The following is a 14,340-nucleotide window of genomic DNA, read 5'->3' as shown; positions in this document are numbered from 1 at the left end:
GGTGAATGTGTTGTAGGTAGGTATAAACACAATCAGAATTGAATGCCTATGTAATGAGAGGTCACCCTTGACAATAATTGTTATTAAATGTATCTAACCTTGCTACTTTGTTGAATTGTTTAATTCTAGGCTCAGAAACCTTATGTTGTACAGAGAAGAGGAGCTGAATTTGCCTTATCTACTATAGCTAAACATTTTGGTGCTGAAATGGCAACAGGATTGCCACATCTCTGGGATGCTATGGTTGGTTCGTTAAGGAACAACATTCACATAAATAATTTTGGTAATTGCACTTCTGATTTAAACTGGGGAAGGGTGGCAGGCTGGAGTCAGTATGTCAGTCTGAAACTGAGCACCTTTTCTGTTTTCACCAGATCGAAAGCTGTTACTGGAAAAAGGAGATGCTCCTGCCCAGGAGCTGGTGAATTCCTTGCAGGTTTTTGAAACAACAGCAGCTTCAATGGACACTCAGCTACATCCCCTGGTAATCAGCTTTTGCATGAAACACTTCAGTCTCTTTATTGCTGGTTTAAGTCTTTATTGTGTCTTGTTGTGTTACACTGGAATCAGCATCTCTACTCTGCTTTATTCTAACTCTGTATTTCCTAGACCTGGAGAACAGACTGGTAATATGATGCCTTCTGTTTGTTATCAAAGTGCAGATTAAAATGTGATTATGTAGCACTGTGTGGCTGACTGAAAGACTTTTTTAATACGTGCCTTTTATATATATATACATAAATGCGGTATGTAGTGATTGTGTAAATTGGTTTTGGTGGTGCTAATACTGTATGTAGTTTAAAAGAAATTTGTAGAATGTCAGAGAGGCTGAACTTGGTTCATCAAAGCTAGTACTTAGGGACTTGCACACTAGGAAAAACCTGACCATCTGTTTAGGTATCCAATACAAAGGCATATCTGCACTGATTAAAAGGAAGACACATACACACACCAAAGACATAGATGTATACCCTGCTGGGGAGATGCAGATTTCCTTCTGGCTGTCCTCCTTGTCACACAGAATTATTGAGATTCCCAACATGAGTAATTAATCTACCTAAACACAAAGGGAATGAGTCCAGGACAAATTTGCTAGCTGGAAGGAATTCTTAAATCTGTATTTAAGAAATAATTATTTTCTCTTTAATAAAAAATTCTGGGTATTTAGTACTATATTTTCAGTGTGAAACACTTCCTTGTTAACTAAGGGCTTAATTAATTTTGATTTTGACTGAAATGCTGAATATTTTGTCACTCTGAATTTTGTCTGTATTGGGGAGTAATACATGTTCAAAGTTCCAATTGCCTTTTTCTTCTGAAATAATTTTTTCATTTTAAACAATTATATCTTGCAAAGGAGCCATTCCAAGCATTCTTAAATGACTTTAAAAGACTCTGTAGTTTAAAAATAAAAAAAAACACTAATTCTTTTATAATTCATATTAACCTTTACTCTCTGCACCTTTCTCTTTTGTTCAGTTAATACAGCATTTGCCTCATCTTTACATGTGCCTTCAACATCCCAGCACTGCTGTGAGACACATGGCCTCCCGTTGTGTGGGTGTTATGAGCAAAATAGCAACCATGGAAACAATGAATATCTTTCTAGAGAAAGTTCTACCGTGGCTGGGAGCAATAGATGACAACACCAAACAAGAGGGTGCAATTGAAGCACTTGCATGTATCCTTGCTTGGGTATTCAAAAATGCAGAAAATCCTTTGTTGTTTCACTTGGGTGAACAAAAAAAGAATGAAATAAAATAAGAAGCTGGTTTTTGTTCTGTGGAAAGAAACAGAAGAAAGTTTAATTTACATTGCCCATATTTTATTTGCCATGTGACATTTTGGTGGAGGTAATTCGGTTTCTCAAACCATGCACTTTGCTGGCTAAATGTAATTGGGTAGATCAGATTTCCCTGCTTCTGCATTGCTTTGTTACTAGAAATTTCATTCACCTGAGTGTAACAATTCATGACTCTTACTGAGTGTGAAATCTCCTGGCTGTATATTTGTCATACAAACCTGAACTATTAAAAACTTATTTCCTTAATGAGCACTCCAGGTGTAATGGAGCAGCTGGATGTTGGTATTGTTCCATACATTGTTCTTCTGGTGGTTCCAGTTCTGGGTAGAATGAGTGATCAGACAAACAGTGTACGTTTTATGGCCACTCAGTGCTTTGCCACACTGATTAGGCTGATGCCTCTTGAGGTAAGCTCCAGCTGTAAGTATATGGATATGTGAGCTGTCCTGCATCCACTCTCACCAGCTGCAAAGTCCAGGCTTCTGGCTTATTAAATGCTGAATGAGTAATGCTGGTTTTATAGGTGTTGAGTCTGTATCAAATAATAGAAGATGTGCCCTTTAAAATGAGCAAAATTGGACCCTGTGTTAGCAATTTTCTAATTTAATGTTAAAATAAAATTTCTCTTTATAAGAAGCTCGTGCCAGCTGTATACACAAAATTTAATGGTAGATTTATTAATTTTGTGTGTAATGCTGCTTTTCTTAGCTTGGGTTTAAAAGCTTTAGGCATTCTGTGTGCACTCTCCTTAGGTATGTGTGTTGCTAAGTATGTTGTCAAGAGAAATGCACAAAAGCAGTACTGGTTTAAAAGCAAAATCAAAAATAACAGTAATAGAAATAATGTGGGGATAAGTAGGGTCACTTATTACTAGTTTCTAAAATCAAAAAGCACCACCCTACATATATAGGTAAAATATTGTATATTATGGTGAAGTAGTGCTTAATCAGTACAGATCTGCTTCAGTCTTTCATTCCTGCTACAACTTGCATAGCTCAGACAACTTCTGATGTTGTGCATCAAGGACTACAATGCTTCTAAGGAACTTAATGTGACCACCAGATGGTAATAGAAAACAGTTTAGAATTTCCACAGCAATAATGAAAAGCAATTGTCAGCTTAATGCATTTTTTATTCTTTCACTTTTTAATTTAGCACAATAGAACCTCAGAATATGATAACTAGTGATCTGCCTTAACAGGAGCACACTTACTTTGTGTGCTTACACTGAGATGTTCAACTGGTTGAAAGGGAGCAAAGAACTTACTTTCTAGCATGCTCATTGCAGTGCCATTTGCACCAGGCCCTTCTTCATATGCATCCTAAACACAGTCCCGTGGAATACACATAGCTTAGGGCCTGGGGGACGGTTAAAGGTATTTTAATAAAGTTTAGTGAGAATCTCTTAAAATGTACTGTACTTGTTTTATTAATTGCATGCATATGCATGATCACTTCATATTTATTTTCCATAGTTATGGAAGAAGTGCCTTCAAATTTCCCTTTCTGGTTAAGTTCAGTATCAGATACGGAACTATATTAAATATGTGAGCATAGAGTGAAGCAGATTAATAGTGAGAGAAAATATTCATATTGTCATGGAACAGTATTTTATTTAACAATAAATAAATAGCATTAAGTGAATTGGGGCAACTTAACTATGCTCTGTTTTCTGCATCTTTATGCTCAAATTGAATATTCTTGCAAGCATAAAATTACTGAGAGAAGGATTGTAAGATACATGGTTCAACTTGATCAAACTTGTATTGATAGGCAATTCTGCTGCAAGCTGACAACATATTTGAACCAAATTACCTGCCACAGTGTTCATACTGCAGGTGGGATCTTCTAAAAGGGAGTGTAGGCAGAGCATTGAACAAGGAGGCTGCTGTCTCTGTGTATGAGTGTATTTAAATATCCTGTGGGGCAGTACTAACATCCCCCTTCCTTACTAACCACATACATGGTGGTGATATTTGGTAGAGGGTTTTTTTAGTCAGGAGCCCTCTCTAAGTGTTTAGTAAGATGGGTTTTGAAGTACAACTGACTAAATGGAAGAGGATGAAGAGGATGGAAGAGGCCCAGAAAAATGGGATGACAGATGTGATGGTGGGAAAATGGCAGTGCCTCTGCTGATGCTGCTGTATGTTATTTGCAAGCAAGAATGAGTATATTTGGCCCCCAAATGCCTTCTTTGGGCTTCTGGCCAGGTATGGGGGGTACCTAGGAAGTAAAGGTCTGCTGTTACAAACCTAGAGGGGTTCAGGTTTTGTTTTTTTTTCTCCCAACAGTTTCCAACTGTTTGAATTCATCCTATGGGTTTCAGTATCACTTTAGATCTAATTCTGCTAAGTAGGAGAAAAATCCATCAAACTTTGGATGGTAGCTTGTGGCTCAAGAGGAGTGGGTGTCATAGGATTCTCTAGCCAGCCAGATAAACACTCTGATTAGAGGTAGAATAGCTCAGTCTTTGTAGAATCTTAGCAGCTTGACCAGAATTTTCTATCTCTTGTGTAATTTTTATCAATCTTTTCAAAGTGTCCTTTTGGGGCAGGATTTGTCTCTTGAACCTTGCAACCCTGCATGTGTTGACCTGCAAGTAATCAAACAAGTACAGCTAAATATAGTATTTAAATTTTGAGTTTAGAATCATACAGTTGAGAAGATTGCAGATCTTTACTGCGTGTTCAAAATGTCTGAGTAATATGAGGTTTAAGTTCTCCTCTGTGTGGCAGTTTAGTCCTGTAGCCCTTACATGACTGCTTTAAAATGTTACCCTAGGCTGGTATACCAGACCCACCAAACATGTCTGAAGAATTAATCAGGATGAAGGCTAAAGAACGTCACTTTCTGGAGCAATTACTGGATGGAAAAAAACTGGAAAACTATGAAATTCCAGTACCAATCAAAGCAGAGCTCAGAAAATACCAGCAGGTAACAGCTTATACTTTTATTTTTAAAGTTCCAGTCTGATACGGTTTCATGGGATAGTAGGAGTTGTTCAGATACGTTTTTCTTGTGAATTTTTTGAGTGTTTGGTTTCTGTTGTGCAGTGTGTATCTTGGACTCTGGGTATGGAAGAACAAATGAAGTAATGCATCCTTCTTACACTGTTCTAGTGATATTTTTCCCCTTCCTGGATTTTGCCTTTTTTCTGGGAATGGTCAGTGGGCTGTGCCTTGCTAACACTGACTGTGGCAGCCCAGCACTGCAAAGTACCATTTGGGTGTTTGTTTTTCCCTTTATTCCCCCTGCTTTTAGTGAATGGGCTGTAGGGGATGCATTTGTGGTGGGGAACCAGCTCCTCGTTTGGCAGCGCTGGGTCACTGAACATATGGATGTGGGAACTGAAGCTCAAATAGCAAAAAGCCAGGTTTTATTGAGTCACTCTCCTTTTCTGATTTCAGGATGGAGTGAACTGGCTTGCATTTCTCAATAAATACAAACTTCATGGAATTCTTTGTGATGACATGGGTTTGGGAAAAACTTTACAATCCATTTGCATTCTTGCAGGTGATCATTGCCTCAGGTAAGCTTAAACAAATCACATTTTGTCTTAGACTTTAATGATAAGTCTTGTGTGATAATGAATCTGGACATAGTCCTGAACAACTGTGACTGTGGGTGCCTGTGCTTGGATAGGGGATTTGGACCAGGTGGACTCCACAGATCCTTTCTCACCTCAACTCTTCTGTGAAAAACAATTTTTTTAAACTCTTATTTTTATATTCTTCAAGGGCTCAGGAATATGCAAGAACAAAACTGGTGGACAGTGTTCCTCTTCCCTCCTTGGTGGTGTGTCCTCCTACACTCACAGGACACTGGGTGGATGAAGTGGGCAAATTTTGCTCAAAAGAATATCTTAATCCATTGCACTATACAGGACCTCCTACTGAGAGAGCAAGGTAACCCATCTTGCACTCTAACTGGTTTACAGTAAAATATCACACATGGAATTTTTCAATTTACTTTACTACTACTGAAGCACAGTTTGTGGGCATAGGAACATTTGTGGTGGTATCCTTAAAGGCTGAAATAATAACAACATGTAAGGAACACTTCAATTAACTCCTCTTTTTTTTTTTTTTAAAGATTGCAACACCAGGTGAAAAGACACAATCTCATAGTGGCTTCATATGATGTTGTAAGAAATGACATCGACTTCTTCAGGTAAGAATTGGCTTGTTTTCTGAGGTTTTTAATAGCTTAGAATTTTAAATGCTACTTAAGTCTGTGTTCTTCTTTTCCAGAAATATTAAGTTTAATTACTGCATTCTTGATGAAGGCCATGTAATAAAAAATGGAAAAACAAAGCTGTCAAAAGCAGTAAAACAGCTGACTGCTAATTACAGGATAATTCTTTCTGGGACACCAATCCAGGTAATTGATTTTCTATTTTGGATGAATAGTGGAAAACAAACAAGATAGGTCTGTCTTGCACTCAGCTTTATTGTACCTTTTAACAATCATCTTGTTCAAAGTATACATTGTAAAACAGCTTTTTATTTCTAAATTCTCAAAACATCATCTTTCCCTTTCCTGGAATACCTGTGTATAGGGGAATGAATGCAAGTTTTGTGGTATTAGTGGAGTTCAAAAGTTGGCAGCAAGACTTTCTCTACCACTTCCTCTTTAAGTGTTGGATAAGGAAGTGACCATTCCCATATGCCTCAAGTAAAATTAGCAGGAAACTCAATTCTAAGATCTCCAGATTCTGAACTCTGTCCGAATGACTTGGCTGTGCTGTATCTGTCTCACCTAGGACTAAGACCACTGGCGTGTCCTGGGTTTTGTTAATCAGGAAAACTCTGGATGTGGCTTAAGGCACTGGACACAGTGGGAAGTCCATTTATACATTCAGGTGCATGCAGAGGTATTTCTGTTACTCAAATGGATGAAAGAGCCACCAAGCTCCAGGAGCTTGGGACTGGGTTGTAGTGTGAAGTTTGTAGAGTTTTAAATATGTATGGAAATATTTTCTGATACCTTGCAACAACTCATTACTCATGAAAATAATTTATCAAATGTTTCTTTTATGTGCAGAACAACGTGTTGGAGTTGTGGTCGTTGTTTGACTTCCTAATGCCAGGATTCCTGGGCACTGAGCGCCAGTTTGCAGCTCGTTACGGCAAACCAATCCTGGCAAGCAGAGATGCCCGCAGCTCCAGCCGAGAACAAGAGGCTGGTAAGGATCAAATGTTTCATCTTTGGGTTTTTGTTTAAGCCTTTTAAATGAGATCTGCTAATGAAGTGTGGTTATTTCTAACATCAGAGATTGAGGGGGAGCTGAATGGTTTGAAAAATGTTTTTCTTCTAAAAACACTGCTGCTGTTGCCCTCATTAGGGGTACTTGCAATGGAAGCTCTGCACCGCCAAGTCCTGCCATTCCTGCTAAGGAGAATGAAAGAGGATGTGCTGCAAGATCTTCCACCCAAAATTATTCAAGATTATTACTGTATTCTCAGTCCTCTACAGGTATGCTTAAAAAGTGGCTGAAAGTTTATTTTTCAGCAGAGTTAAGACCACAAAGGCATGAAATCTGTATTCCTGTGTCAATTTGATATCAGCTCTGACAGTCTCTGGATGTACTAAAAGAATTTTGTAGTATGTGTTTAAAACACTTATTCCAGTCCTGTATTAATAGCATGTTTCTTGAGTTTAATTTTGGGCATTGTTCAGGAACAACATGTAGGCATCTGCAGATTATTTTTCAATAACCCTTTGCAAGTTGAAAGAAAATAAATGGCAAGAGATTCTGTTTATCTTCTGTTTAGTTTATCTTCTGTTACATATGAAATAGCTTTCTTGATGTATGATAATTCTGAATTTTAACTTGAAACTAAACTCTGAATAGAACTATCTTCTGTCAGAAAAAACACACTCGTTCTCTTGTCTGGTCTGCAGGTTCAGCTTTATGAAGATTTTGCTAAGTCTCGTGCCAAATGTGATATTGATGAAACAGTTTCTTCAATTTCACTGAATGAAGAAACTGAAAAACCAAAGCTTAAATCTACAGGTCACGTATTTCAGGTACAGTTTTTTTCAGTAATTTTTATTACCTAGTATATACATTTTTGGTAAATGTATTTATAGGTTTAGTGAAAAATTAAAATCAAAATAGTAAACTTAGACATTTGTGGTCATCTGATCTAAGTAGAGTATTTATGGCTGGAATGTAAAGTATAGCTATTATGTTTAAATTATGAGTTTGTGTCTTATGATGCATAACATTGCCTCATATTTTTAATGTGATCTGCTCAGTTCTGCTGTTTTGTGGATCTCGTAAAAACTGAGTACTGAGAGAGCAAAACCTCAGAATGAGGGAAGTAATTCTGATTGCATCAGCTCTTACACTTCAACATTGAGATTCTGAAACATGGACAAAATGTTTCCTTAAGGATAGATCTGAATTTATGAAGGTTCATGATCTTATAGAACTGAAGATCAACTCTTGGTTAATTGGAAACAATTATTCTCAAAGTGCTCCCAAACCCATTTCCTTTATTGCAGACTCAGATCAAGGTGTGGAAAATGGTAATCCTTGCGTTTTTCCAGAAAGAAGGGACCAAGATCACAATGAGTGTAACAGTGTTTGGATACAATTTGAAATGCAGGTTTTAAATGTGCAACTTTGATGAAAATACACCATAAAGTCCAGATTGTGGAATGTGGCAGAGTGACTCTTGTACTTATAGTTAATTCTGTAACTGTGTTTTTGCTTATTATTTCTTTGAACTTCATTTCTTAAATAATTCAAGGCATTGCAGTACTTACGGAAGCTCTGCAACCATCCAGCATTAGTGCTCACAACCCAACACCCAGAGTACAAGAGAATTACAGAGCAACTTGCAGCTCAGAATTCATCCCTTCGAGACATCCAGCATGCACCTAAGCTGTCAGCTTTGAAACAAGTGAGTAGACATTTGTTGTGCCTTAAATGCCCCAAATGTCTCTGCTGCTGTTACAGTTTAGGATGTTTTATTTAAGCTTTCATCAATAGGAAAACTCTTTTTAATAAAATTAAGTAGTAAATGAAAGGAATGCAAGGGTGTTTCAGGGATATGCCCTATTTTCCCTGGTAATTTAAGAAGGAGGGGGAAACACAATCTTCATGGTGATGATGTCTGTATAACTTGTTGGCATATGAAAAACCTTACTTCTGTTTTTTTCTTGTCCCTCTTGTTGCAGTTTTTTTTCATTTTTATTACACAGGAGACTACTTGATAAAGTTAGATTGCATTTCCATAGCTTTACTTACAATAGAGTTTAAGAAAAGAAAATGAGTTTTTTTCATTTTTTAATGACTCTTAAGTTTTTCATAGTTTGACAGGGAAGCCAAACTTTGCCTTCTTGTCATTTAAGTGACTGTCAATTAGATACTTCCTTCTGCAGTTTGTTTCTCTAATTTCTACTTTTGATAATCAATGAATGTCAATATTTATATGAGCTCTACAGTCATTTTAATGACACACTTTAATGTTCTTTTACTTAAAGCTGCTGCTGGATTGTGGTTTGGGGAATGGTGGATCTTCAGAAAGTGGTACAGAAGCAGTTGTGGCCCAGCACAGAGTGCTTATCTTCTGTCAGCTGAAGAGTATGCTGGACATAGTGGAGCACGACCTTCTGAGACCTCAGTTACCTTCAGTTACGTACCTGCGACTGGATGGCAGCATTCCTGCTGGGCAGAGACATTCCATTGTTTCCCGGTATGCCTCTTCCCCTCATAACCACTGTGAGGCCAGCTTTGATGAACTGTATTATTTAGATGGTGCAAAATTGGGTTTTTCGTCTGCCTCAAAGCAGATGAGGTTCATAAATTCTTTATTTAAATGAAACTTACCATACTTAACCTTTTCTGGTATGCAGGTTTAATAATGACCCATCTATAGACGTTCTTTTGCTCACCACTCACGTTGGTGGACTGGGACTTAACTTGACAGGGGCTGACACCGTTGTGTTTGTGGAACATGACTGGAACCCGATGAGAGACCTGCAAGCCATGGATCGGGCACATCGCATTGGGCAGGTGAAAACCTCTTCATTTCCCATAAGGGTGGCTTTTCTCATGCTGAACTTGCTTGAGAGAGTTTGTAATGTATAACAAAGTGACATCTCTGGGTTCCTATCAAGCTTCCATTCATACTTACTTCTTGCAAATATACCAGCTGCTGAAGTGCATACTTCCTTATTCTGCCCCCAACTTGATAAGTCTTCTCTTCTGTACTTCCTGAGCTGCTGGGGAGAGGCCAAAGAATCACCCTTTGGTGGAGGAAGAGAGAACTCAGGACTGAGACAAGGAACTGAAGGGACAGCCTGCAGGGTTGTCCTTCTCTGGTGCAAGAATGACTGGTGGTAGTCTTCCCCTAGAGCTGTAAAAATCAGTGAATTCTTCCAGAGTACAGAGGCAACTGAAGATGTTTCTACTATATAGGGGCACAGTCTTGTGCTTTCCATCTAATGTCTGTCAGACTGAGTAGAGTTACTGAAGGGTGGCTCCAATCCAAACTGCTTCTAGACTGTCCATGATAAACACTAAAAGTTTATGCTTTCCTGAATATCTGAGATGATACTTGTTAGCTAAGTGTGATTTTTTTTCTTTCAGAAACGTGTTGTTAATGTATATCGCCTGATAACCAGGGGAACTCTGGAAGAGAAGATCATGGGTCTTCAAAAGTTCAAAATGAATATTGCAAATACAGTGATCAGCCAAGAAAATGCAAGCCTACAGAGCATGGGAACAGAGCAGCTTCTTGATCTGTTCACTCTCGACAAGGTAAAGAAACAGTCGTACAAATACCTACCAAAAATAGTCAGCTTAGGGAAAAGCTTTGCTTTGAAATGTAAAATTTAATCACACAAATGCTTAAGTTGGACTGCTGAATAGTAGACAGGTCTCTGAACAACAGGAGGAAGTGATATTTCCCCAGAAGAATTATGAGACTTGAAGAATTTATTAGATTGTTGGAAACATTATTCTGTATATTAACAGGATTTTTTTTTCTTTTGTGAAGGATGGCAAAACTGAAAAAGCAGATACCTCTACCTCTTCTGGGAAAGCATCAATGAAATCAGTACTCGAAAACCTTGGAGAACTATGGGATCAAGAGCAGTATGACACTGAATACAGTCTTGAAAACTTTATGCATTCATTAAAGTAACCACCACATATTTGTAATACAACTGCTGCTAGTTCACATATTTTTCTGCTGATATTCAGCAAACTTCAAAGCATATAGAGTGAACCTTTAGCTTAATGTGTAAATAGACTTACTGAAAGAAGAATCTTCAAAAGACTGGCATGAAGTAGTGTCAGCTGTTTCACTGGGGAGTTATTATGTCTTAAACGTTTGCACTGTATAAAAACTTTAAATGTAAACATTGTGAGGTGGTTCGAATTTTACTTGTTCTGAACAGCTGCAAATTCTTACTTGGTAGAAGAATTAAAACATAGCAGGTTTTACATCTGTTAACAAGTGTGACTTGTGTTTGCAGTCAAGTCCACCATTATTTCTTTCTGTATCTATAATAGTTTTGTACAGTTGTTTCAGTGCGTACTTCAGGTTGTTCAGTGTACATTTTTCTTTTAAACACAACTTGCTTTTATGGTATATTTAAAAAGCAATTTTCAACTTAAGCTTTCATTCAGATCATTTCAGGAGTTATATCACCAGAGGCAAAGCCTAGAAGCCTTGAAAGTATTGAAGAATGGAATGGCACTAGGCCTGTGCACCCACCTTTGTATATTGACTATATATATATCATGCTCTTCAGTCTTTTGACACCATCTTGTGAGAACAGCTGACTTGAACTTTTTAATGTAATGAGCTCTATTGAATACAGGTAATGGCCTATTTGAGGCCATGTTTGCATCCTGTTAGCAGGGGTGTACTTTTTTAATTTATCTATAAGGCTAGAATATAGCCACTTTGAGAGATGCATGTATTCCATATGTTTCAATCCTATATATTTTTTGTAACTAAAAGAAGAAATTAAATATACAGACAGACGTTTTCCAGAAGTAGATTTTACACTGTCTAGGATTCTAAAATCCATGCTAAAAGTGACTGTGTACTAAACCAATGCATGATTTAAAGCTTCTTAAAGGAATAGGGAGGACTTTTTTTCTTTAGGAGAAAATATACATAGAAGTACCTACATTCAGTTTGAGGTAATTGAATAGTTAAAGTTGTGTAACAAAGATAGTAAAAGACTTTAATAGCAGTGAGTGAGAATAATATGGCTGTATGTTATGCAGCTTTTTATAAAAAAGGGAGGCAGTATAAAAGTGTGTTTCTAGATGTGCATATGTACCAGTATATGCACTTTTTTATAAATATTAAGTTATAGATAACTTACAGCAGTTGTCTGAATACATAGAATATATGTATAAATATAAAACCTAAGGTTTATAGCTTGCTGTGTGCTTAAGCATCAGAGCTTAAAAACCACCAGAGACCTCAACTATTGTAAAATAAGATTGTTTTAAAACTATATAAATCAAGACAGTTCTATAGCATTGGAGAAGAATTAATGTCACATTTCAGTAGTTATGAACTGCCAGATTGTAACTAAATTAGCATTCCATGAAAATAAAACAAACTGGGAATATATAAGTTGCATGTTGGGTTTGTCCATGTTTAGTTTTGTTTCTCCAGGGAAGACTTATCTGGCTGTAAAAAAAACCTAATGCTTTTGGAAATTACAGCTGGATTATGAGTGTTACATTGGTTAATTTCTACCTTCAGACCATTTCTGTTGTGCTTTCAGCTGATGATCCAAGCAGGGGAGACAAGATGGGTCTTGGTGGTGTTTGCAGAGAAGTTACAATGCTGGAATAATGCGTACTTGAAGATAACTTGGTGCAGTAATTTGGTGATAGTGCCTAGAAATAACAAGATATTTGAATAAAGAAACTTCTTTAGTGCTAAAAATTGCATGTTTTTCTTCAAGAGTTTTATTAGGTGCAGTGATAAGAAACTTTGGGTTCTGTTGGGAAAGAAATAGCCTAGGACTTTTTTAAGCCATTTATTTATCACATTGTAGTTGCTATGCAGCCATAATAATTTTAGTGATGGCTCTCTTGGATATCACATCAACAAGACTCCTGCACCTGAAAAACAGGGGAAGGCAGAACCTAAAATAATTGTTTCAAGAATATTATATGTACTGGCTGATGTTAAGTGTTCTGTGAATTAGTGCTTTGAAATGTGACCCAACAGGAACACTGCACCAACTATATAAAAAATTGGATTTTGTTACCTTAATATTTAACAAAAAGCTGTTCTGTGCTTTTCAAACTAGCAGAGCATTTGCCAAGATCTGGCTTGTTTGTGCAGTGTCCTCAGGGCACAAACTGGATTCACTTACAGCGAAACTCCAGCAAGAAATAGTTCTTAGAATGCTTCTAACTGTATTTGATCTCTTTAATGGGTATTCAGCTGGACCAGACCAGGGTCTGGGCTGGAATAGGAAAGTTTATTTATTTCTAGGCTGAAATGAAACGTTCAAATATGTCAGATTCTCAGCACCAGCCATTTTGCTCTCCAACTCTGCCCCTAGTACAGGTTGTTACTCGCTATTGAGGATACAGCCTAAGCCTTGACTGACTGCAGGTGGACTCTCTGGAGGCCCAAAGAAACATGAACTGAGTACAACCATGCACAGGCTCAGAATGCTTTGGGTTGGAAGCAACCCTAAAGATCATCCAGTTCCAAAGCCCTTCCATGGGCAGGGTCACTTTCCACTACACCAGATTGCTCCAAGATCTGTTCAACCTGTCCCTGAACACTTCCAGGGATGGGGCATCCATAACTTCTCTGGGCAGCCTTCTCCACTGCCTCATACTCAAGGTTTGATGCATTGTAATTTGCACTGAGTTAAACTAGTCTTTCTCATCATTTAATAGCATCAAAAAACCACTAATAGTCACCAAAGCCAGACCTCCAAATTAATGTAGTTCCTGATTCAGAGCTTGCTAACCTGTGAAAACTAAGTACCTCTGACTGGTGACCACATTCTGGGCTGGAAGGAATGACTTTCAAACAAGTGTACACATAATGCTGCTTTTCAACCCATCTTAAGGACTGCTTGAAATCCTACTTAAAACTAAATGGAGAACTACCTTCTGCAAACAGGTCTGCATAAACACACCTTCTGCCCTTCTGCTGTGTCTGTTGTACTTAGACTTGTTAGATTGAATTCTTAGTTTAACTTTCTCCGTTCATGTTATATTTGGAACTCACTTAGGCAGGAAGCTGCTTGCTTTCTGCAAATTTACTTATAACTATTGCAGGTTTCTAGGTTGTTTTTTTATCCTTCTCCCTGATGCTTTTGTAAGGTTTTTTTTCCTAAGTTTACTGAAAGCGAAATTACACTGAAGATCCAAGGTATACATAGTGATTTAGTTTAACTCAAATTAGCTCAAGTTGAGTCTTTTGCTTTAGCCCATTATCTTTACAAATCTTATATTTTACCTTAAGATTACCAGATTTAAAGACAAATGCTTGCATTTGGCATTAGTGGTATCCCCAACTTTT

At 37.5% G+C, this 14,340-nt stretch overlaps 1 protein-coding gene across 1 annotated transcript in view; it reads left to right on the top strand.

Annotated features, from left to right (window-relative positions):
- The window catches only part of BTAF1 (B-TFIID TATA-box binding protein associated factor 1), a 32,727-nt gene extending 20,310 nt beyond the window's left edge, over window positions 1-12,417 (top strand). Inside the window, exons 21-37 of the mRNA XM_066554937.1 lie at window positions 130-283; window positions 375-484; window positions 1,480-1,681; window positions 2,063-2,211; window positions 4,586-4,738; window positions 5,212-5,333; window positions 5,542-5,709; window positions 5,897-5,974; window positions 6,055-6,184; window positions 6,848-6,989; window positions 7,149-7,279; window positions 7,709-7,834; window positions 8,563-8,715; window positions 9,299-9,510; window positions 9,671-9,830; window positions 10,407-10,577; window positions 10,816-12,417. Coding sequence (XP_066411034.1) covers window positions 130-283; window positions 375-484; window positions 1,480-1,681; window positions 2,063-2,211; window positions 4,586-4,738; window positions 5,212-5,333; window positions 5,542-5,709; window positions 5,897-5,974; window positions 6,055-6,184; window positions 6,848-6,989; window positions 7,149-7,279; window positions 7,709-7,834; window positions 8,563-8,715; window positions 9,299-9,510; window positions 9,671-9,830; window positions 10,407-10,577; window positions 10,816-10,962 — 2,508 coding nt within the window. The 3' untranslated portion in view covers window positions 10,963-12,417. The remainder of the gene's footprint in view (window positions 1-129; window positions 284-374; window positions 485-1,479; window positions 1,682-2,062; window positions 2,212-4,585; window positions 4,739-5,211; window positions 5,334-5,541; window positions 5,710-5,896; window positions 5,975-6,054; window positions 6,185-6,847; window positions 6,990-7,148; window positions 7,280-7,708; window positions 7,835-8,562; window positions 8,716-9,298; window positions 9,511-9,670; window positions 9,831-10,406; window positions 10,578-10,815) is intronic.
- Window positions 12,418-14,340: the final 1,923 nt, after the last annotated feature.

Source organism: Molothrus aeneus, chromosome 8 (genome assembly GCF_037042795.1).
Source record: "Molothrus aeneus isolate 106 chromosome 8, BPBGC_Maene_1.0, whole genome shotgun sequence".
Classification (NCBI taxonomy): Eukaryota; Metazoa; Chordata; class Aves; order Passeriformes; family Icteridae; genus Molothrus; species Molothrus aeneus.
The sequence above is the reverse complement of the archived record's forward strand: the minus strand, read 5'-3'. Positions and strand labels throughout refer to the sequence as shown.